Consider the following 26,395-nt stretch of genomic DNA (forward strand, 5'->3'; position numbering starts at 1 on the left):
GTACTGCAGATTACAATCTGGAACATAATTACAACACTTTATGTACATATTTATATACATATTTATTAAATATTTATATATTTATATAATATGTAACTACAAGCTCCATTCACAGATAGAGTCCCATTGCTTTTATGCGCGGTCGAGCGAGTCAAAAGCCGAAAAAAACAAAAAAAACAATTATTGATTTCTTTATTTTCTTTTTGATTTTTTTTTTGCGGCGGCCGTAATTCTTTTGTGGCGGGCCGCCACAAATAAATGAATGTGTGGGAAACACTGCAATGATTTGCTAATCCTTTTCAACCCATATTCAATTGAATGCACTACAAAGACAAGATATTTGATGTTCAAACTCATAAACTTTTTTTTTTTTCAAATAATAATTAACTTAGAATTTCATGGCTGCAACACGTGCCAAAGTAGTTGGGAAAGGACATGTTCACCACTGTGTTACATCACCTTTTCTTTTAACAACACAAAATAAACGTTTAGGAACTGAAGAAACTAATTGTTGAAGCTTTGAAAGTGGAATTCTTTCCCATTCTTGTTTTATGTAGAGCTTCAGTCGTTCAACAGTCCGGGGTCTCCGCTGTCGTATTTTACGGTTCATAATGTGTCACACATTTTCGATGGGAGACAGGTCTGGACTGCAGGCGGGCCAGGAAAGTACCCACACTCTTTTTTTACAAAGCCACGCTGTTGTAACACTTGTCTTGCTGAAAAAAGCAGGGGCGTCCATGATAACGTTGCTTGGATGACAACATATGTTGCTCCAAAACCTGTATGTACCTTTCAGCATTAATGGTGCCTTCACAGATGTGTAAGTTACCCATGCCTTGGGCACTAATACACCCCCATATCATCACAGATGCTGGCTTTTGAACTTTGCGCCTACAACAATCCGAATGGTTATTTTCCTCTTTGTTCTGGAGGACACCACTTCCTCTGTTTTCAAATATAATTTGAAATGTGGACTCGTCAGACCACAGAACACCTTTCCACTTTGCATTAGTCCATCTTAGGTGAGCTCGGGCCCAGCCAAGCCGGCAGTGTTTCAGTACTATGCAAAGCTTTGGCTTTGGCTTTGCATAGTACAGTTTTAACTTGCACTTAAAGATGTAGCCACCAACTCTAGTTACTGACAGTGGTTTTATGAAGTGTTCCTGAGCCCATGTGTTGATATCCTTTACACACTGATGTAGGTTTTTGATGCAGTACCGCCTGAGGGATCAAAAGTCCGTAATATCATCGCTTACGTGCAGTAATTTCTCCAGATTCTCTGAACTTTTTGATGATTTTACGGACCGTAGATGGTAAAATCCCTAAATTCCTTGCAATAGCTCGTTGAGAAATGTTGTTCTAAAACTGTTCGACAATTTGCTTACAAAGTGGTGTCCCTCACCCCATCCTTGTTTGTGAATGACTTAGCGTTTCATAGAAGCTGCTTTTATATCCAATCATGGCACCCAACTGTTCCCAATTAGCCTGCACACCTGTGGGATGTTCCATATAAGTGTTTGATGAGCATTCCTCAACTTTATCAGTATTTATTGCCACCTTTCCCAACTTCTTTATGACACGTGTTGCCGGCATGAAATTCTAAAGTTAATGATTATTTGCAAAAAAAAATGTTTATCAGTTTAAACATCAAATATGTTGTCTTTGTAGCATATTCAACTGAATATGGTTTGAAAATGATTTGTAAATCATTGTATTCTGTTTATATTTACATCTAACACAGATTCCCCACTCATATGGAAACGGGGTTTGTATATATATATATATATATATATATATATATATATGAGTTTCCAATACTTTCTATAACTCTTATGTTTTGTGATAGAGTGATTGGAGCACATACTTGTTGGTCACAAAAAACATTTATGAAGTTTGGTTCTTTTATGAATTTCTTTATGGGTCTACTGAAAATGTGACCAAATCTGCTGGGTCAAAAGTATACATCCAGCAATGTTAATATTTGGTTACATGCCCCTGAAACAAATATTGAGTTGTTTGGCCACAATACCCAGCATTATGTTTAGAGGAGAAAAGATGAGGCCTTTAATCCAAAGAACACCATTCCTACCATCAAGCATGGTGGTGTTAGTATTATGCTCTGGGCCTGATTTGCTGCCAATGGAACTAGTGCTTTAAATGGGACATTGGAAAAAGGAGGATTACCTCCCAATTCTTCAGGACAATCATCAGCCCGGAGGTTGGGTATTGGGCGCAGTTGGGTGTTCCAACAGGACAATGACCCAAACACATGTCAAAAGTGGTAATGGGATGGCTAAATCAGGCTAGAACTAAGGTTTTAGAATGGCCTTCCCAAAGTCCTGACTTAAACAAGTGGACAATGGGGCAGAAACAAGTCCATGTTAGAAAACCAACACATTTAGCTGAACTGCACCAATTTTGTCAAGAGGAGTGGTCAAATATTCAACTAGAAGCTTGTGGATAGCTACCAAAAGCGCCTTGTTGCAGTGAAACTTGTCAAGGGACATGTAACCAAATATTAACATTGCTGTATGTATACTTTTGACACAGCAGATTTGGTCACATTTTTAGTAGACTCATAATAAATTTATCAAAGAACCAAACTTCATGAATGTTTTTTGTGACCAACACGTATGTGCTCCAATCATTCTATCACAAAATTATAAGAGTTGTGGAAAGTATTGGAAACTCAAGACAGCCATGACATTATGTTCTTTACAAGTGTATGCAAACTTTTGATCGCGACTATATATATATATATATATATATATATATATATATATATATATATATATTGATCGCGACTATATATATATATATATATATATATGAATATACATATATATATATATATATATAAATATAAGAAATAAGTAAATTTAAGAATATATATATTTGCATATATAAATATATATATGTACATGTATAAATATATATAAATATACATATATAAATATAAGAAATAAGGACATTTAAAATTATATACAGTATATATATATATATGTGTGTGTGTGTGTGTGTATTAACCAATAATACATTTGGAATAAAAAGTCCATTATAAATAGGTTAAAATGAAGTAGAGGCATCATTGGTAAATTAGTGCTACTAAATGATTAATTTTTTTAATCAGTTTAATTACACTTTTGAATATGGATTAATTATGATTAGTCACACTTTGCACTGGCGTATGCATTGACTTGCTTACTGACGCCTTTTCGGTAAACATTCGCGGTTATGTTAAAGGTGCAATTGCGCTCAAAATATATTGTGTGATTAATCTGCATATATACGTGATCAAAGCCGACGAATCACGTCAGTTAACTAGTCATTTTTGACAGCCCTATGATAAATATATACATAATCAGTGGAGTAAAACTATTAACACCAACACTTAAAAACAGTACTTCACAGAGTATTTTTTTCAAGTAGGGTAATCAGTGTAAGGAATAAAAAGGGCAAAGGAGACCTTGAGAAAACAGCCCTGATGTGTTTTTGCCACGTCCGTCCCACTGGGAGCACAAGGACTGGCTGCTCCTTGGCGGCCTTTAGCTAATTAGAGGAAGAAGTGGCACAATCGTGTCTCTCTGTCGGACTCAATCACTGTATACCGAAAGGCGCCAATTAGTGCTATATGAACATGATTAGAGGAGAGCGCGGCATGGCCTGTTAGTGGCCCAGGTAGAACCTGTGTGTACGTGTGTGTGTGGCCTGAACTCGCCTACCTGCGTGTGTATCAGTGTGATGTCAGGTTGTTCGATTTTTAGATCGATACTGGAGCCAAAACTCGGTCTGGACTACTGGGTGGGTAATCACTAGCCTCCATGCATGTGTGTTGTGTGCTTCTGGCGCAGTGTGTGACTGTCCTTTCCCGCTTCTAATGATGTTAATGCTGATCAGCCACTGTATTGAACTCCGCACCGCTGGATGGACAGAGCTAATCACTGCCCATACACGCCTGGATCCATACTTTTCTGCAGGAGTGAATCAACCTTTGAGGTAGTTCACAAATATCAATTGTGATTATATATAAATGGTCTGACTGCGAAAAGGCCAGCTTTTCTTTGTGAAATTGCTTCCAGAGTCCGCTCATTGTGTGAATTCTGAGTGTTGAGCAGTTCCACTAATGCCACTCCGCAACGAAACAATTGCGATCGATTCAGTCTTAACCGAGGTCCTTGAGGTATTATTTATCATAGTCCAAAGAGACTGAAAATGTGGGCTATTTCTGCAAGAGATCATGATATGATATGCTGTGATTTATTTTCTGTATTTTCCGAACTATAGCGGGCAGCACAGTGGGATAGGTGTTTGTGCATGTGCCTCACAATACAAAGGTCCTGAGTAGTCCTGGGCTAGTGATCTTTCATGGTGGAACAGGGGTTAGTGCGTCTGCCTCACAATACGAAGGTCCTGCAGTCCTGGGAACAATCCCAGGCTTGGGATCTTTCTGTGTGGAGTTTGCATGTTCTCCCCGTGAATGCGTTGGTTCCCTCCGGGTACTCCGGCTTCCTCCCACTTCCAAAGACATGCACCTGGGGATAGGTTGATTGGCAACACTAAAATTGTCCCTAGTGTGTGAATGTGAGTGTGAATGTTGTCTGTCTATATGTGTTGGCCCTGCGATGAGGTGGCGACCTGTCCAGGGTGTACACCGCCTTCCGCCCGATTGTAGCTGAGATAAGCGCCAGCGCCCCCCGCGACCCCAAAAATGGAATGAGCGGTAGAAAATGGATGGATGGATTTTCAAACTTAATTCATGCAATAATTAGTTTTTTAGTGTATGCAAACATACAAGTGGGTGTATGGGGTGGGGACGTTTGGGTTTAGGGTGTAGGATAGAGAGGTCTTTAGGAGTTTTGTGTATGGGAGCCGAATATTTGGTGCTTTCCACTATATTAGCCGCACTAGACTATAAGACTACCGTATTTCCTTCAATTGCCCACGGGGCGCTAATTATATATATATATATATATATATATATATATATATATATATATATATATATATATATATATATATATATATCAAACTATTTATAGAGTACTTTCAATACACAAGCAAATGGAAAACAAAGTGCTGTACAGAAAATTGAAGAGAAGAAAACACATACACATGCCACTATTGACAATAACAAAGCAGAAACAAAACATGGCATGACACTGAGGATTTGATATATATATATAATATATTTATATATATTATAGATGTGTGTGTAAATATGTGTGTGTGTATATATATATATATATATATATATACATCAATAAAGTACTATCTATCTATCTATATATATGTGTGTGTGTATATATACACATATACTTATATATATATATGTGTATATATGTATGTACATATACATATATCCTATGTATATTTACCATATATATATATATATATATATATATATATATATATATATATATATATATATATATATATATATATATGTATACATATGTATACATAGGTCTGCAGTATGTGCATGTGTACAATATATATGGACTAAGCAGAGCTGATGACCTGCCTTGAACGTGATCTTGTCCTCCCCTTAGCTATATTTAGACGTGAGCTGCTCTGAGATCAGATGTTGATGTTAGACGCCGAGTGTCCGCTGTGCTCAGTCAGGTCGGTGCAGGAGATCAGCTGGCTTTAATCGGGCATCGTAGCAGAAATAATTTTGAAAGAAATATGAAGGCAATGCCGCGTGCAAAGCGGTGTGACTTAGTCGTACATTCTTGTGCAGGTCTTGTGTTGTGTTGGACAGCAGGGGGCGACTGTTGCCTTCCTTGCCTAGATATGACACTACTGTATCAGGATCTGTATTAATAACTTTTGGAGGTTGTTTGTCCTCCCTTTGTCCGGCCGGCATCTCCTGCATGTGCGCTGTCATTATGACATGAACGAACAGTGTCACAATGAAAGAAAAGATCAGTTTGACATGGCAGCACAAGAGGGAAGTGGGTTGTTTGTTCCCTCTCACCCTCACCACCACCCCCAAAGAAATCAAATCATCTAGTGTATATGTCTTGGTATAACATGGCATGGTATATTTTTGGTATGGTGTGGTTTATAAAAGTTATAGGGTTGCATTCACATAATTCAAAATGTCTAAAAAAGAATAGGAAGAAGCCCATCTTATTTAGAACTATTATATTCAGAAATACATTTTAAATAATACATATAATATAAAATAAATATGTCATAAGTATAAACAATAAAGTATAAAACAGTAGTTTTTGGATTTTGGATAAATATAAAGATATATAAATGAAAATTTAGTATTTTTCAGACTATAAGTCACAGTTTTTTTCATAGTTTGGCCAAGGGTGCGTGCGACTTATACTCAGGAGCGACTTATGTGTGAAATTATTAACACATTACCGTAAAATATCAAATAATATTATTTAGCTCATTCATGTAAGAGACGAGACGTATAAGATTTCATGGGATTTAGCGATTAGAAGTGACAGATTGTTTGGTAAACGTATAGCATGTTGTATATGTTATAGTTATTTGAATGACTCTTACCATAATATGTTACGTTAACATACCAGGCACCTTCTCAGTTGGTTATTTATGCGTCATATAACGTAAACTTATTCAGCCTGTTGTTCACTATTCTTTATTTATTTTAAATTGCCTTTCAAATGTCTATTCTTGGTGTTGGGTTTTGTCAAATAAATTCCCCTCCAAAATGCGACTTTTTTTTTCTTCTTTATCATGCATTTTCGGCAGGTGTGACTTATACCACACACACACACACACACATATATATATATATATATATATATATATATATATATATATATATATATATATATATATATATATATCCATCCATCCATCCATCATCTTCCGCTTATCCGAGGTCGGGTCGCGGGGGCAACAGCCTAAGCAGGGAAACCCAGACTTCCCTCTCCCCAGCCACTTCGTCCAGCTCTTCCCGGGGGATCCTGAGGCGTTCCCAGGCCAGCCGGGAGACATAGTCTTCCCAACGTGTCCTGGGTCTTCCCCGTGGCCTCCTACCGGTTGGACGTGCCCTAAACACCTCCCTAGGGAGGCGTTCGGGTGGCATCCTGACCAGATGCCCGAACCACCTCATCTGGCTCCTCTCGATGTGGAGGAGCAGCGGCTTTACTTTGAGTTCCTCCCGGATGGCAGAGCTTCTCACCCTATCTCTAAGGGAGAGCCCCGCCACCCGGCGGAGGAAACTCATTTCGGCCGCGTGTACCCGTGATCTTCTCCTTTCGGTCATGACCCAAAGCTCATGACTATAGGTGAGGATGGGAACGTAGATCGACCGGTAAATTGAGAGCTTTGCCTTCCGGCTCAGCTCCTTCACCACAACGGATCGGTACAACGTCCGCATTACTGAAGACGCTGCACCGATCCGCCTGTCGATCTCACGATCTACTCTTCCCTCACTCGTGAACAAGACTCCTAGGTACTTGAACTCCTCCACTTGGGGCAGGGTCTCCTCCCCAACCCGGAGATGGCACTCCACCCTTTTCCGGGCGAGAACCATGGACTCGGACTTGGAGGTGCTGATTCTCATTCCGGTCGCTTCACACTCGGCTGCGAACTGATCCAGCGAGAGCTGAAGATCCCGGTCAGATGAAGCCATCAGGACCACATCGTCTGCAAAAAGCAGAGACCTAATCCTGCGGTTACCAAACCGGAACCCCTCAACGCCTTGACTGCGCCTAGAAATTCTGTCCATAAAAGTTATGAACAGAATCGGTGACAAAGGACAGCCTTGGCGGAGTCCAACCCTCACTGGAAATGTGTTCGACTTACTGCCGGCAATGCGGACCAAGCTCTGGCACTGATCGTACAGGGAGCGGACCGCCACAATAAGACAGTCCGATACCCCATTCTCTCTGAGCACTCCCCACAGGACTTCCCGAGGGACACGGTCGAATGCCTTCTCCAAGTCCACAAAGCACATGTAGACTGGTTGGGCAAACTCCCATGCACCCTCAAGAACCCCGCCGAGAGTACATATATATATATATATATATATATATATATATATATATATATATATATATATATTAGGGTTGCAAATCTTTGGGTGTCCCACAATTCGATTTAATACCGATTCTTGGGGTCGCGATTCGATAATATATCGATTTTTTTCGATTCATCGTGATTCTCGATTCAAAAACGATATTTTTTTCGATTCAAAACGATTCTGTATTCATTCAATACACAGGATTTCAGCAGGATCTACCCCAGTCTGCTGACATTCTAGCAGAGTAGTAGATTAAAAAAAAAAAAGCATTTATAATTATAAAGGACAATGTTTTATCAACTGATTGTAATAATGTAAATTTGTTTTAGCTATTAAAGGAACCAAAAATATGACTTATTTTTTCTTTGTGAAAACATTGGACAGTGTGTTGTCAAGCTCATGAGATGCAATGCAAGTGTAAGCCACTGTGACACTATTGTTCTTTTTTATTATTTTTATAAATGTCTCATGATAATGTCAGTGAGGGATTTTTAATCACTGCTATGCTGAAATTATAATTAATATTGATACTGTTGTTGATAATATTAATTTCTGTTTCACTACTTTTGGTTTGTTCTGTGTCGTGTTTGTGTCTCCTCTCAATTGCTCTGTTTATTGCAGTTCTGAGTGTTGCTGGGTCAGGTTTGGTTTTGGAATTGGATTGCATTGTTATGGTATTGCTGTTTAGTGTTTTGTTGGATTGATTAAAAATAAAAATAAAAAAAAATCAAATTTTGAAAAAATGACAATCTATTCTGAATCGCACAACGTATTCGATTCTATTTGTATTCGAATCGATTTTCCCCCACACCCCTAATATATATATATATATATATATATATATATATATATACATATATATATATATATATATATATATATATATATATATATATATAGCTTGGGTTCCCTCCGGATACTCCGGCGTCCTCCCACTTCCAAAGACATGCACCTGGGGATAAGTTGATTGGCAACACTAAATTGGCCCTAGTGTGTGAATGTTGTCTGTCTATCTGTGTTGGCCCTGCCATGAGGTGGCGACTTGTCCAGGGTGTACCCCGCCTTCCGCCCGATTGTAGCTGAGATAGGCGCCAGCGCCCCCTGCGACCCCGAAAGGGAATAAGCGGTAGGAAATGGATGGATGGATATATATATATATATATATATATATATATATATATATATACATATATTTTTTTTACATTTAAAAAAGTATTATGGATGTATGGATATAAACTCATCTTTAGTTCCTGCATGCCTTCACTCCTCCACATTCACTCACTAAATAGACAACAATCTGTTAGAGTTGCCAACCTGGTTTTCACTAATTTTACAACTTTCAACAAACACACACTGTCACACACGCACAAAATATTCCCTGTTTTCCTTTTCTTCTCCTCACCTCTTGCCTCCTTCCTGGTGTGATGTTTGAGGCCTCCCAGCCAATTCCCACGCTATAGGGAACAAAAACAGGAGGGAGCGTGTTTTTATATATGTGAGGATTGACCCCATGACTTGAGTCCTGTGTCATCCTCTCATCAAATAACATCTGGTCTTCTGTCTTCATTTACTGTATCACTCTAACACGCATAGGAGAATCAAACTCAAGCTCCTCAGCCCCAACTGTGCCATTTGATCAATAAAGAGTTGATATGTTGTTGCACGTTGTTGTTTCTGTTTCGTCTTAACAAAGACAAACATAAGTTTTGATCAATAAAGAGTTGGTATGTTGTTACAGGTTGTTTATCTTTCGTCTTCACAAAGACAAACATAAGTTTTGATCAATAAAGAGTTGATATGTTGTTGCACGTTGTTGTTTCTGTTTCGTCTTCACAAAGACAAACAAGTTTCGATCAATAAAGAGTTGGTATGTTGTTACAGGTTGTTTCTGTTTCGTCTTCACAAAGACAAAGAAGTTTTGATCAGTTGACGTGTACAGTATTTGTGTGAATTTGCGTGCATTGGCAGGATTGTGACATTACAAAAAAGCCCACAATGTCCAACTTTTTATTTTTTTAAGTATTGTATAACTTTAGGATCTTACACACACACATACACACACACGCGTGGTTACTCATATGTACGCATTGCGGATTGCATTTTGTGTAGACGAGCGTTGCAGAATTTTTCCCCACGTCAGGCTTGTTTTGTTTTTAGGGGAACTGAGGGAAGGCACGGCAGAAGCGAGGTGCAAACTGCACATCCTGGGAACAAAAGCCGAGGTTAGGATGTGGGTGTGTGAGAAAAGTTGAGAAGTAGAACAGAGTTAAAGAGAGAAAAGGGGGGCTGTGGGGGCACTGTCATTTACGTCAGCGCGATAGAGAACAATGCTGGAGGCTGAAGACCTACCAAGGTCAACTTGTTATGAATGCTCACACCGAGCAAGACGCCAGCCTGTCTCTCGCTTTCTTTCTTTCTTTGTCTTTTTGCCTGTTTAATGATAAGACATTTTACTTTAAGCTCGGCTTTGTAATAATTATAGCGGCTGTTAAAAAAAATGTAAATTAATCCTGTAACATCAACACAATCTGCTGCTTCAGTGGCCACACTGGTCTCATGAAGTCTTTACAGGAAAAGTCCACAAATTCCTTCGGGGGATGAACTATGATGATGCTGATTCTTTTATTCCAAACAGATGCTGGGGAGGATGAGTTGTCGTTTGGGAAGTTGTCAACTGTGGCAGCTGTTGCACTACCCACCTTTAGCAATAGTGGGCGATGTCTACCCACTCTTGCCCCTTTTAACAGTACGAGACTACCCACTTTTGCCCCTTTTAACAGTACGAGCTTAATTAGTTCTGTAACGGAGCTCTTAAAGGCCTACTGAAATGAGATGTTCTTATTTAAACGGGGATAGCAGGTCCATTCTGTGTTATACTTGATCATTTTGCGATATTGCCATATTTTTGCTGAAAGGATTTAGTAGAGAACATCGCCGATGAAGTTCGCAACTTTTGGTCGCTAATAAAAAAGCCTTGCCTGTACCTGAAGTAGCAGACGATATGCACGGGTTGTGGAGCTCCTCACATCCTCACATTGTTTACAATCATGGCCACCAGCAGCGAGAGCGTTTCGGACTGAGAAAGCGACGATTTCCCCATTAATTTGAGCGAGGATGAAAGATTTGTGGATGAGGAAAGTGAGAGTGAAGGACTAGAAAAGAAAAAACAGACGAGGGCAGTAGGACCGATTCAGATGTTATTAGACACATTTACTAGGATAATTCTGGAAAATCCCTGCACCTTTCTTCAGCACCAGTCGACGGGTAGTGGCAATGCCCATCTCTGCCCTTCGCAAGGGACCCTCTTCGAAAGTGGGTCTTTCGAAATGATCGCTGCATAATACACTGTACTTTGTGTGTGTGGTCCAATCCAACCGTGTTCGCTTGACATCTCTGTTCCATAGTAAAGCTTGACTGTCATCTTTCGGGAATGTAAACAATGAAATACTGGCTGTGTTCGTGTTGCTAAAGCCGGCCGCAATACACCGCTTCCCACCTACAGGTTTCTTCTTTGATGTCTCCATTGTCCATTGAACAAATTGCAATAGATCCAGCAACACAGATGTCCAGAATACTGTGGAATTTTGCGATGAAAACAGACGAGCTAATAGCTGGGAACGATGCTGGAACAAAATGTCCTCGACAATCCGTGACGTCACGCGCACGCGTCATCATACCGAGACGTTACAGCAGGATATTTCGGCGCGAAATTTAAAATTCCAATTTAGTAAACTAACCCGGCCGTATTGGCATGTGTTGCAATGTTAAGATTTCATAATTGATATATCAATTATCAGACTGCGTGATCGGTAGTAGTGGGTTTCAGTAGGCCTTTAAAGGCAAGGCAACTTTATTTATATAGCACGTTTACAACAATATTTAAATTGGACCAAAGTGCTTTACGAGTTAAAAAGCATGGAGCAAAAAACAAAACAAAAACAAATGAAGAACATAAACAATGAATGAATAAAAAACACTAATATTGCACACAATTTGAACAGTAACACTGTTTTAATATAGGAAAATAAAACACTGTACTTTAATCAAGTGATTCTTTGATGTACCACTAGATGAAGCCCGCGCACCACCAGTGGTACACATACCAGTTTGAGAATCACGGTTTTAGATAAATATTGCATAAAAACAATACCATATTATCTACTATGAAAAACTACAGTAGCTTTATGAAGTATTATAATAATAAGTGCAGTGTTTACCTGGGACAGTGGACTTCTACAATCTCCCCTTCTAGCTGTATTTCCGTCAAACACACCATCAGCAGTGTTCCCATATTTTATTAGATAACTGTCCGTCATTTATGGGTAGCACTTTTCTACCTTTAAGGTACTCAAAGCGGTTTGACACTATTTCCACATTCACCCATTCACACACACATTCACACACACATTCACACACTGACGGCGGGAGATGCCATGCAAGGTGCTAACCACGACCCATCAGGAGCAAGGGTGAAGCGTCTTGCTCAAGGACACAATGGACGTAAATAGGATGGTAGAAGCTGGGGATTGAACCAGGAGCCCTCATGTTGCTGGCACTGCCACTCTCCTAACTATTTAGATATCTTTTAAACATTCTTGGCTGGTGTTAGACTCATTCTGCTTCAGTGTGAAACACATTAGCAGGGCTGTGCTCCGTGCTACTAGGTCAAACATGGTTTTGATGATTTTTTTCTTTAATTCAGTGAATATCATTCACTTTTTCCTCTCAGCACTGTCCTTCACACTCACTTTCTTCTTTCTCGTGGTTGGAAAAAAAGTTATGTCCATCTCTAGTTATTAGCTAATACTAGCAAGTAAGACCGGATGTGATGTTTGTAGCTGAAATTTAGGCTCGCAACCTAAAGCATAACAATTACCATATTTTCCAGGCTATGGAGCGTAACAGTATTTAAGATGCACAATTTTAATTTGAGAATAAATAAATTGTTTACATATACTATAAGCTGCAGCAATTTACCAGTACAGAAGATTTTATAAATAAACAGGTGTGTGCTGAAAACAGAGTTTCGTTGTACTTGTGCAATTACAATAAAAACCTACCTACCTACCTACCTACCCACTTATAAATATGTATTTACATGACTTAATTGTTATCAAACGTTGCCTGTCAAACAGCAGTAAAAAGCTAGTCAAACAAAACAGAAATTATGGCTGCAGAAGCCATCTCTCCAATCAGCTAAACAGACCCTAGCTCCACGGTGACGTTTTGGTGAAACTGAAACAATACAAACGAAAGAATCCCATTGCAAGTTCATAATACTAACACAGACAATTGTATATGCGCTAAAGCTAACAATGCTAACTTGATAACATTACAATAGCAGGTACAAATATGTATGAAAACAATCCTACAGATAAGAGCTGGGCAATATATTGATATACTTGATATATCGCGGGTTTGTCTCTGCACGATATAGAAAATGACTATATCGTGATATTGGAGTATACGTTCTCACGCAGTTACTTTTAGCTGCGGGCATTACACTACATGCGTTTCCCACTCTTTCTAGTCTCTCCTTCTCACAGAGACGTAAAACAAGCGCACCTTCTTACATACGTCACGTGTGCAACGTCACACGCCCTCCCCGAGCAGAGAGGTAGCTACATGGCTAACATTAGCCGTGATGCTAGCGGAGTAGTGCAGGTGGTAATACGAGAGAGAGAAGGTGTGAAACTGGTAACAAATGAAAGAAGAATTAATTCCCAAGAAAACCAACAACGGGTCCATTGTCTGGCGGTGGTTTGCCTTCAAGCGGGAATGTTAAATAATTATGCGGCAAAAGCGTTGCTACAAAAATTAGTAGCTATGCTATTTGATTTCCTATCATGCAGCTCATTTTTATTTGACACTTATTGAAATATCTTGTGCGACATCATGCACAAAAGTGCACTTTATTTGTTTTAAACTATTGTAGTGGTGTTCTATACAAAAAGTGCACTTAAATTTAGTGTTGTTTTCATATGGCATCTTAGTGACATCATGCACAAAATTGCACTCATAGCTTGTCTGACAACATCTGACAATCTTCCACTTTCTGTTTTGAAATGACCTGAATGTCTGTGCCACTGCTCAATAACTGTTTAATAAATAGTTTTGGTAAATTGACTTACCGTATTTCCTTGAATTTCCGCAGGGCATACAGTATGTGCCTGCCTTGAATTACTGCCGGGTCAAACTCGCTTCCCAAAATAATTAGCGCATGCTTAGTATTATCGCCTGATCAAACTCATGACACTTCCCATGTCATCATTTTCAAAATGGAGGAGGCTGATTTCAATGCCGGTAATTTGAAATCGCATAAAGCGAAGACGATTAAGAGCTACTCAGTAGGATTTAAGGTCCAAGCTTACATCACAATCAAATTTTTACTGCATACCTTTGGTAAGTGCCGGAGTGAGAATAGGTTTTAAAATAATTTGCGCATGCTTACTTTTACCGCATGCCTTTGGTAAGCGCAGGAGTGAGAAGAGGTTTTAAATTAATTAGCGCCCCGGCGGCAGTTCAAGGAAATACGGTAGTTGTGATTTCCCTCTCTGCATGAAAGTTTAAAATGAGCATATATTAATGCAGTATGAACAAGAATTAATGTAGACACATATAATCATCGTACTGCTGCAATTATATGTGTCAAGTGTTCATTCCAGGCTAAGGCAAAATATCGCGATATAGATCGTGTATCATGACATGGCACAAAAATATAATAAAGATATTGATAAAAGGCCATATCGCCCAGCCCTACTACAGACATAACACATGGGACGGTTTAGGTAGTAATTGTTATAGTTAAATTGTAAAACATACTTTGCTTGGAGTGATGAATGAAGAATCCTTTCGAGCAGAAACGCTATTCACATTTTTACTTCCGGTTCAAGGCACCAAACAGGAAGCACATTTTCAACCCCATAACCTGCCGTGAGCGAACTCGTCCAAAAGATACGGACATAGCACACACAATAGCACCTTTTCAGTGTCTCGTTCTGTGTTTTATGGAAACCATTTGTCTAATACAAAACATTATGGTTATTAGCGAAGAAAAATACATACCGTTTTATAAACCCCAATGTTTAAATTAGCGGCTTATAGTTTGGAAAACACGTTATCTCTTATTTCAAAACACTTGTAATTTGAGGGAGCACTGTAGTTTGAAAATGGGTTCGCCTCACATCATATTCCGCATGTGCTGTTAAAACCTACTATTTCTTCCAGCATCCCCCATTACCACAAATGTAAAAATGATGAAGTGTGTGTGGGGGAAGGAGGGACTATATACGTAAGCGTCCCTCCCAGCTCCCTCAGTCCCCCAGGCGGATCTATTTATAGCTTCTGACGTCACTGGCCGCCTCTGATGGAGCCTCGTCACAGCTAGTTTCACCGTGCGGGCGAGGGTATCATTATCGAGGTAAGCCCTGCTTGTAGGCCCCGCCCCTCGTGGCCTGGTCACACCAATCCGGTGCGAGACGGTGAATCGCATCACTGTCCTGGACGCAGGCTTCCTGAACACTCTTCCAGTCCGCTCTCTCTGTTTGTGAATCGGGCCGAGTTCATTCAGAATCCGTCGGATAACAGCCATCTCCCATTTATCAGGCGCAGCTATAAGCGGAGCGCCCGAGACAGGTCGTGCTAAAAATAGACTCCGGCAACCTTCAGTTGCTCTGTATAAGCAGGCAAAAAGAAAATGGGTTGGCAGATAAACATGAGTAAACACCCCGCGCTAGCATAACACATCATGTTTCTCCTACTGATAAATCACCTTCCAAAAAGGTTATTGCTGTCTTTACCGTAAAATAAGTAGTTTTTATAATTGATCGTGCATTTGTTCTAATTGCTCTGACTTTCACCAGTATATCATGGCATTTACCTTCTTACTGTATATGATGCAGTGTGTGTAACAAAGGGTGAGGTTCTACTGATGTAACATGCTTTACGTCAGCGGTGATGTCGTGTTGATGTAATGAGGGAAAGAGCATGAGGAGGAGGTGTGTATAAAGGAATATTTAATGTTTCTCAAGGTTGCCTGCTTGAAAAGAGGCTCACCATTTCCGCTACCGGTGAAGAAAGTGTTATATTACCTGAGCCATTTGAGAATACTTTGTATTTTAATATACACAATCAGCTTAATGAAACACTGAAGACAATAATGCTTACTTTTTTCACTGGACTGCAATCTATTTGTGGCACTGAGGTGCGAGGGGTGTAGACGCTAGATCAGGGGTGTCTGATAGTTTTTTTTGCTGGTACTCAACATGTTCTGACAGTCAAAGGAATGTATTATTAATGAGGTAAACACAGTAATACGGGGCTTCCGCGGGTCATTAAAACGCATTAAAAGTCATTAAATGGATTTTGCAAAAATTAAGGGCTTAACTGGCATTAAAACGCATTGAATTTGTCCAGAGGCATTAAAAAATGTAATGCTGTGAAATCACACATTCTCTTAGTCGGCGGCAGGCAGCAGCTAACTGTGCCAAAATTATTTGGCGGGAGCAAGAAAGCAACTTTCTGCTGCCACCACAACTGACAGTTGCTGCTATCACTACAGAAAAATAAATAATAAAAAATCAATCCCGCGATTAAAGAGTCTTGTGAGCCCATTCTAATTATTAATTCATGTACAATTTTCAACTATTCTTCAAGATTACCATTGCCAAAGGCTTACAGTTTTGTCTATACAGACAATTTCAACATATTGACTACCGGTATGTATAATAACTATCTGCAGTACAAAATAGGCATTACAATTGTTTTAAGTGGCATTAAAAATCACTAAATTAGATTTGCCGTTATGTACAAAAACCCTGTAGTACCTCAACCTACAAGCTTAAATGGTTCTCAAAACACTTGAAACGTATTAAATTCAGTTGAATTGGTACCCCTCCCAAAAGACAACGACAACAACAAAAAATTACGTGTTATAAAATTACATATAGGATTAAAAAATGTTATTTACTTTGCATTGTCGGTTAATCGTCTTCATGTGCGGCGAAAGGGAGCTGAGTCTGTGTCGACTACACTGTGTACCTTAAAGTTTCAAACCAAACAAAATATTGCTTTTCCATTGCTTTCTTTAGACTCTTATTGAGCTAGCAAAAGTACACAAATGCTGCAAAAATGCTTTAAAAAATCACACAAAGTAGGACTGTGCCGACTGAATATAGGCAGTGAGCACAGGAGTGTGCTGCCGGGCACAAAATGGCTGTGGCTTATTTTCGGTCTGTGGTGTGGAAATTGAAAAGTTCATAAAATGAAAGTTAGGTGAATCGAGGTTTCTCTGTACTCGCGAAATGTAGCGACAAACACTGATCCCTGCTGCTATGTCTTGTTATACTCTGGCAGACTTCAGGCCCTATCTAAAAAGCTTGTGTATCGACAAACCAGGGCTTTTATGGTGTTTTCCAAACAAAGTATGTGATATACTAAAACACAAAAATCTCATTGGAATGAATTCCAAGCAGTTTTATTGATACAAAAAATTATTTGTACTGAAGATGTTGCTCGGTGCTTCATGTTGAATCTGTCTGTTCTATTTCTACATTCTGTATTGCACAGCAAGCCTTTGGGGTTTTGTTATTTACTTTTAAAATGCAGGTGGATGCAAGTATATCGCTGACATGAATGCTTCTCTTTTTTCAGTTTTGATGTGGAGAATGGCCTCTCAGTGGGTCGCAGTCCCCTGGACGCTCAGACCAGTCCCGGGTCAGGCCTGGTCCTCCAGTCCAATGTCCCACACAGTCAGCGTCGTGAGTCCTTCCTCTACCGCTCCGACTCGGATTATGACCTCTCGCCCAAAACCATGTCGCGCAACTCATCGACCGCCAGCGACTTGTGAGTATTTCATTACCATTTTCTGGATGCGTTCAACACAAGCTACCAAGTGCAGATGTGTCATGGCTGCACATGCTTACATTTATTTATGAAGATGTTCCTATTTTAATCAATCAGTAGACGTAGCTCCTTTGTTTTGAAGGGAGGACGGATTGAAGCAATGCGAAGTCAGTTGGATACCTCGGTGAGAAAAGTGTGCAGTGATCTAATTCTAATGATCTAAATTCACAACATCTAGTTCTCACGTACTTCACCCTGTCTTAACCACTGTCTTGGATTCTCGTCTCTAAACACTGATTGGTCATTGGACGACCTAAACGCTCCCAGCATGAGGTTTGATAGTAATGCAATGTCCCAAAGGCTTGGACTGAAGTTGACATTTAGCACAATAACTAGAGCAGGGGTCACCAACCTTTTTAAAACCAAGAGCTACTTCTTGGGTACTGATTAATGCGAAGGGCTACCAACCAGTTTGATACACACTTAAATAAATTGCCAGAAATAGCCAATTTGCTCAATTTACCTTTTTTTTTCATTTAACTTCAATAAATAAATCTATATTAATGAAAAAAAAAAAGGGTATTTCTGTCTGTCATTCCATCGTACATTTTTTTTCCTTTTACGGAAGGTTTTTTGTAGAGAATAAATGATGAAAAAAACACTTAATTGAACGGTGTAAGAGGAGAAAACACGAAAAAAATGAAAATAAAATTTTGAAACATAGTTTATCTTCAATTTCGACTCTTTAAAATTCAAAATTCAACCAAAAACTATGAAGAGAAAAACTAGCTAATTCGAATCTTTTTGAAAAAATTTATAAAATAATTTATGGAACATCATTAGTAATTTTTCCTGATTAAGATTAATTTTAGAATTTTGATGACATGTTTTAAATAGGTTAAAATCCAATCTGCACTTTGTTACAATATATAACAAATTGGACCAAGCTGTATTTCTAACAAAGACAAATCATTATTTCTTCTAGATTTTCCAGAACAAAAATTTTAAAAGAAATTCAAAAGACTTTAAAATAAGATTTACTTTTGATTGTACAGATTTTCTAGATTTGCCAGAATATTTTTTTTTTAATCATAATAAGTCTGAAGGAATATTTCACAAATATTCTTCGTCGAAAAAACAGAAACTAAAATGAAGAATTAAATTAAAATGTATTTATTATTCTTTACAATAGAAAATTAAATGTACTTGAACATTGATTTAAATTGTCAGGAAAGAAGAGGAAGGAATTTGAAAGGTAAAAAGGTATATGTGTTTAAAAATCCTAAAATAATTTTCAAGGTTGTATTTTTTCTCTAAAATTGTCGTTCTGAAACTTATAAGAAGCAAAGTAAAAATATAAATGAATTTATTTAAACACGTGAAGACCAAGTCTTTAAAATATTTTCTTGGATTTTCAAATTCTATTTGAGTTTTGTCTCTCTTAGAATCAAAAATGTCAAGCAAAGCGAGACCAGCTTGCTAGTAAATAAATACAATTTAACAAATAGAGGCAGCTCACTGGTAAGTGCTGCTATTTGAGCTATTTTTAGAACAGGCCAGCGGGCCACTTATCTGGTCCTTACGGGCTACCTGGTGCCCGCGTGCACCGCGATGGTGACCCCTGAACTAGAGTATACTAACATTTGCAGTTGCATCATGTCTGCAAACATTGATTGTTAAAAATGTTTTCCGGAACACAAGCCATTCAGGATGTACAGTAGGATGTCACTTTCTCTTTAAATGGATGTATCTACATGCATGCTGTGACCCCAAAAGCTTTTCAAATACAGGCTTTAAGCAGCACCTAAAGTACCAGTAGAGTGGAAAAACAAGTTGATTTTATATGCTTAATTGTGTTTCATTGTATCCATTAAACCAGTGGTTCTCAAGCTTTTTTAAGTGATGTACCCCCTGTGAACATTTTTTTAATTCAGGTACCCACTAATCAGAGCAAAGCATTTTTGGTTGAAAAAAAGAGATAAAGAAGTAAAATACAGCACTGTGTCATCAGTTTCTGATTTATTAAATATTGCTCATTTGTAGTGGTCTTTCTTGAACTATCTTTAACATCAATATTTATGAACATGTCCACAAAAAAATCGATTTGTCAACACTGAATATTGCATTGTTGCATTTCTTTTCACAGTTTATGAACTTACATTCATATTTTGTTGACGTATCATTCAATAAATATATTTATAAATTATTTTTTAATTGTTCCTATTTTTAAGAATTTTTTTAAAAAATATCACATACCCCTTGGCATACCTTTAAGTACCCCCAGGGGTACACGTACCCCATTTAAGAACCACTGCATTAAACCATATCCAATTGTATTCACAAGCGGCAAAATGTGTGAAAATACTGCGAAACATCACAAAATGCCACAATTTCAGACGGCCATTTTGAATATTTCCCTCCGAATGTCTTCAGAAATTTCCGTTGATTCAGAGGTGGCTGGGATGACATCACAATGAATCGCTTGTAGATCAGTTATAATGGAAATATGTACACATTTGTAAAGTATGTGCTGTCTATCATTCACAAGCCTTATGTAAGAGATGAACACATATGTTTTTATTTTCTTAATGAATTATATGGCATTGATAAATAAATAAAAAGCGATATATATATATATATATATATATATATATATATATATATATATATATATATGTATGTATATATATATATATGTATATATATATATATATATATATATATATATATATGTGTGTATATATATATATATATATATATATATATATATATATATATATATATATATATATATATATATATATATATATATATATATATATATAAAATAACAGCTTCAATATAGAGGCAATTTGTTTTTCCATTCTACTGGTACTTTAATGCTTGTGATGTAAACAAGCTCTGAAAGCAAACGCATATCAATTCCCTGTTAAAGGCATCTCACATTCTCCTGCAATGTGGTTCCATTTACATTTCTTAAACTTTACTCAGCACCAGGGATGTCCCGATCCGATATTGATATAATTTTAATACCAGCAAAAACACAGGTATCGGATGATATCGGCTTGTAGCTAAAATCTTTGATATAAGTTCCGATGCAAGCAGTCCTGCAGCGTGCTTACTTGTGCAAAGCCAGACAGCCAGTTAAATGTCCTCCAATAAACACCCAATGTTGACCTTTCCTTGTATTTTAGTGGTCATTTACAAAAGTTAAACATGATAGGCTATATGCTACTAGCAGCTACACAACAGCTACGCATTCAATAGCACACAAGCTTGACATATACAATGACTTACCTTAATTTAGTTCTTCTCAAATATTGGGGTGTTCCACTGCCACGAGGGTTGCGTGTGACCCCAAGGAACAGGCTTTATCAGTATCATGCTTCAAACTCCGCTTCAAATTAATCCTGGCTTCCTTGTTTTATTTAAAAAAAAGATGAAAATCACAGAAAATTGCGTTATTCATTTTTGTTTTGTAGGTTAGAGTTTGTTTTTTATTGTGCTCCTGCGTTAATGTTGCTCACCAATTTGAATTTGTCATGATCTATTTAGTTTATTAAATGTGCATTTTTTAGTCTTAAATAGTTCAAGTCGGTCAAAAATATTGATCGCTTGAATAAAAAATGAAGAATGTTATTTTTTTGTTCAATTTCAGGCAAATTGGTGCACTTTAAATCTTTTCTAATTCAGACTAAATAACAATGTTGAAAAAATTATTTTTTTGTAAGTTCTTTTCTATTTCTTTTTTTTTTCTTTAATGTAATAAGAAAATAAAGTTATGCAGAGGTTTACTTATAACCCTTTTATAGGTAGCTTATACTATTTATAGTCACGGTGAAGATTTGGGGGTTGCGAAATTTGCTTGACAAAAAATAATTGAGAAACACTGACTTAATTGAACAATATTGCAGGCTAAAACACGGCATTTGTCTATAGAAAAAATATCAAATAATTACACTTGCATATTACTTACATATACAAAGTCTCTAAGGCAAAATTATATGAGAAAGTATCCAGTAACAGAGGTGTCCGCATCATTCAACTTACTTCGGCATGACCTTAATTTAATGAATTATTGGAACCACCGGGTCTCATCAAAACACAAATGAATAACCGACTTCAGAAGCACACATCTGTCATTGCTCTTTTTGTAATTTCACTTGATCAAACCTTTTATAACATTTCACTTTACAAAATAGTAAAAGTATGTAGGAAGTCTTACTATTTAATATTGGTATCGGCCTACACACAAGTTTCCAATATATTGTATCGTAAGTGAACATGTTACATTGGGACACCACTGCTAAGCACGCATTTCTTGGTGTTGTTTAAAACGAGCTTAGTGTTTAGTTTAGCTATTAGCATGCCAGCTACTGACTTGCTCTCTGGTGTGTAACATGTTTAGCTTCTTTCTCCACTGAAATTGATACTTGATGATAATGATATTTAAGATACTAAGAAATGCAGTTTATTTGCCGTAATGTATGTGATCATTAGGGAAGTAGCTCCACACTGTGTATAGAGATACATAATTACCTGCTAGCTGCTTTTCGGCTGGGTGACTAAAATAAACTCAGTATCAGCCAGTGGGCATCAGCGTTTGTGATCGGCATTAAAACACATTAATCGGCAATGGCGATCACATACTTTTTCACGAAAATTGGCAGATACTGATCGGTGGCCAATTGATAGGCACACCCTTAATTTTTAGCAATAATTGAATCATTCCATTCACTGTTCTTCAACTGTCCAGAAGAACATCTTACAAAGTGCATGTTTGTGGTTGTTTTTGCAGGCACGGAGAAGACATGATAGTTACTCCATTTGCACAGGTGGGTGACGCTTACAAAACAAAGGATGATCAAATGCAGTACAGTCGTCCCTTGTCACATCGTGCTTCAAATATTCCACATTGGGAATTTTTTTCTATTATTCAAAACATTTTTCCTAATTTAAGGCAAGGCAAGTTTATGTATAGAGCACAATTTGTGCTCAAGGCAATTTAAAGTGCTTAACTTAAAAATACAAGAAGGCAAAAAATAAAAATGAAATAATCATAAAAACAATTATAATATAAAATAAAATCAAAGAGTGTAGATAAAATACTTTCAGTTGTTATATGCATAATTAAATAGATGTTATACATAATTTTAAGCATTTTCAAGCATATAAATCGGTTAAATTAACTTAAACCATCAATACTAGAGTAGAATTGGCTACTAGAGGATACCAAACCAATCAGAGCATGCTGTTAATATCGTGGCCTCTGATTGGCTCAGCCTCAGTCAGCATTAATGTATTGCCTTGGTTCTGAATCTTTTTTCACCAAGTATCACCTTCAGAAAAAACTTGGCTTTCCAAGTACCACCATAATGACCAAAATTAAAATACAGCAGCGTAGTCAGCCCAAGTATTCATGAAAAACAAGGCACAGGTTATATTTAACAAGTGTATTTAATATTTCTGGCCACTGTAACATTACACACTGTTGGAATATAGGAAAATAAAACACTGTACTTCAGTCAAGTGATTCTTTGGGGTATCACCAGATGGTGTACCACTAGTGGCACGTGTACCAGTTTGAGAATCACTGCTATAGTGGATTAAAAGAAAGTGTAAAGTGGTCTTATTTCATGTCTAGACAGCTCTCAAAGTTGAAATATGTATACATTTTTATTTTGTAGCTTTACCGGTAAGGTCTATTCAGATGTACTGGAGAGAAGGCTACGCCGGATAGTCGAACATCGGATTCAGGAGGAGCAGTGTGGTTTTCGTCCTGGTCGTGGAACTGTGGACCAGCTCTATACTTTCCGCAGGGTCCTTGATGGTGCATGGGAGTTTGCCCAACCAGTCTACATGTGCTTTTTGGACTTGGAGAATGCATTCGACTGTGTCCCTCGGGAAGACCTGTAAGGAGTTCTCAGAGAGTATGGGGTATCGGACTGTCTGATTGTGGCGGTCCACTCCCTGTATGATCAGTGTCAGAGCCTGGTCCGCATTGCCGGCAGTAAGTTGGATCCGTTTTCAGTGAGGATTGGACTCCGCCAAGGCTACCCTTTGTCAACAATTCTGTTCATAACTTTTATGGACAGAATTTCTAGGCACAGTCAGGGCGTTGAGGGGATCCGGTTTAGTGGTTACATTTTGCAGCCGAGTGTGAAGCGACTGGGATGAGAATCAGCACATCCAAGTCTGAGTCCATTTAGTTCTCACCTGGAAAAAGGTGGAGTGCCATCTCCGGGTTGGGGAAAAGATCTTGCCCCAAATGGAGGAGTTCAAGTACCTTGGAGTTTTGTTCACGAGTGAAGGAAGACTGGATCGTGAGATCGACAGGCGGATTGGTGCAGCGTCTTCAGTAATGCTGTAACCATGTAGCGATCCGTTGTGGTAAAGAGGGAGCTGAACAGGAAGGCAAAGCTCTCAATTTACCGGTCAATTTATGTTCCCATCCTGACTTATGGTCATGAGCTTTGGGTTGTGACCGAAAGGACAGGATCACTGGTACCAGCAGCCGAAATTAGTCTCCTCCGGGTGGCGGGGTTCTCCCTTAGAGATAGGGTGAGAAGCTCTGTCATCCGGGAGGACCTCAAACTAAAGCCGCTGCTCCTCCAAATCGAGAGGAGCCAGATGAGGTAGTTCGGGCATCTGGTCAGGATGCCATCCGAACACCTCCCTGGGGACGTGTTTAGGGTCACTTCCGACCGATAGGAGGCCACGGGGAAGACCCAGGACACGTTGGGAAGACTGTGTCTCCTGCCTGGCCTGGGAACACCTCGAGATCCCCCAGGAGGAGCTGGACGAAGTGGCTGGAGAGAGGGAAGTAGGGGCTTCTCTGCTTAGGCTGCTGCCCCCGCGCACAGACCTCGGATAAGCGGAAGAAAATGGATGGATGGCTTTGAAAATGTTCAATTTATTTATTTATTTAAAAAAAAAAAATGTGTCCTGTCCAGCTTCTCAGGCAAATCATATAGTTGATGTAGATGCCCATATCGGCTGTTCAGATTTACTTTACAAAAGAGAAGTGTAGGATACTTCTCTTGTTGCCTTATTTGAATATGACTTTATTAAATGTATTTATACTATCATTTGGTGTAGCCGGGCCGAAGCAGGAGAGGATAGAAAGAGAACAAAAAAGGAAGACAGAGGGGGAAATTGTGGTGATAAGAGGGGGATTAGACAGAGAGACAAAAGCAACAACAGCAAATACAACAATAACAACACCAATAGAACAACACCAGCACATACAATATGTACGAATATGATCGTAAAAGTGATAGCAAATAAGCAGTTAGCGAAATAAATAATAATATAGTAATGACAATGAGCATTTTTACACTAAAACTGGAGCAATACATATACCAATAGAAAAAGCGCTATTGATCATGAACAAAACCAATCGTTTACCTCTATTATCAACAATACAGTTGTTCAAATGCAACAATACGTATACATAATGATAGCTAGAAAGATAATTTAAAAAAATAAAATAAATGAAAAAAAAGGAATACCGAAAGATGAAAGGGAAGAGAGAGAGGCAACCTATATTAAACTTGTAGATTGTTATAGTAACAATCAATGTATTTATTTAATTAATTATCGATTCCTACTGTGGAAAATTAATTTATCGCGGTCATATTTGTAATCAATTAATAGCGATAAAGGAGGGACAACTGTATTCTGCGTCATACTTTATTGTGAAAATGGCTGCTGCCACAATTGATAAAATCCGTCACGGAATTATTGTTGGCGCTCTTGTAAACATGAAACTTCCAATAGTATCGTTTCGCTTTTTCCAGATTCTTGCCAGTCTACGCACAGTGAGAAGTAACTTCGCTGTTCTTACACATTTGCAAGACCGCGTGGGAAACAAGTAAGAGTGAGCTAGACTGACAAAGTCAATGTCTTTTATGAAGAGTTTATCCTACCTACACTTCCTCCGTCTTTTGTTGCAGGTGGCCGCCAAGCAGCAACCAGCCGCCTCTGTGCAAACCATGCCACTCAGGTATGTCTCTCGCAAAATAACAGCAGAAGAGTAACGGCCAAGTACTGAGTTTGGGCGTGTGCATGCTCGTCTTTGTCCATCCAGAGGAGCCTTATCAAAAACTAGCAATGGAGACTCTGGAAGAGCTGGACTGGTGTCTGGACCAGTTGGAGACGCTCCAGACGAGACACTCGGTCAGCGAGATGGCTTCTAATAAGGTGAGAATACCACTCAGACTATCTGACAATGCAGTGATGTACAGAGACTTTGTGGATGAAAAACAACACTTCCCATTCAAATGATGGAGCTTGAGAGGTACTGCTAACAACAATGGGTAAAACTGCCCAAAGATAGGCGTGCCAGGCTTGTGGCATCGAATTCAAAAAGACTTGAGGCTGTAATTGCTGCCAAAGTGCATCAACAAAATATTGAGCTAATGTGATTTTTTTTTTTCAATATTTTTTTATTTTTTATTTTTATCAATTTGCTAAACTGGTGACTTGTCCAGGGTGTACGCCGCCTTCCGCCCGATTGTAGCCGAGATAGGCACCAGGGCC

General features: G+C 38.4%; 1 protein-coding gene across 8 annotated transcripts in view; it reads left to right on the plus strand.

The window, feature by feature from the left end:
• LOC133540631 (cAMP-specific 3',5'-cyclic phosphodiesterase 4D-like) overlaps positions 1-26,395 on the plus strand; it is a 232,097-nt gene that overhangs the window by 159,296 nt on the left and 46,406 nt on the right. For 5 of the 8 annotated variants that reach the window (XM_061883402.1, XM_061883403.1, XM_061883401.1 and 2 more), the window contains 6 exons: positions 17,663-17,854; positions 17,997-18,038; positions 22,653-22,689; positions 25,654-25,727; positions 25,810-25,859; positions 25,944-26,056. In XM_061883402.1, coding sequence (XP_061739386.1) covers positions 17,663-17,854; positions 17,997-18,038; positions 22,653-22,689; positions 25,654-25,727; positions 25,810-25,859; positions 25,944-26,056 — 508 coding nt within the window. The remainder of the gene's footprint in view (positions 1-17,662; positions 17,855-17,996; positions 18,039-22,652; positions 22,690-25,653; positions 25,728-25,809; positions 25,860-25,943; positions 26,057-26,395) is intronic. The other 3 variants (XM_061883406.1, XM_061883407.1, XM_061883404.1) reach the window with 1 other exon arrangement.

The sequence above is a fragment of the Nerophis ophidion genome, linkage group LG22 (genome assembly GCF_033978795.1).
Source record: "Nerophis ophidion isolate RoL-2023_Sa linkage group LG22, RoL_Noph_v1.0, whole genome shotgun sequence".
NCBI classification, from domain to species: domain Eukaryota; kingdom Metazoa; phylum Chordata; class Actinopteri; order Syngnathiformes; family Syngnathidae; genus Nerophis; species Nerophis ophidion.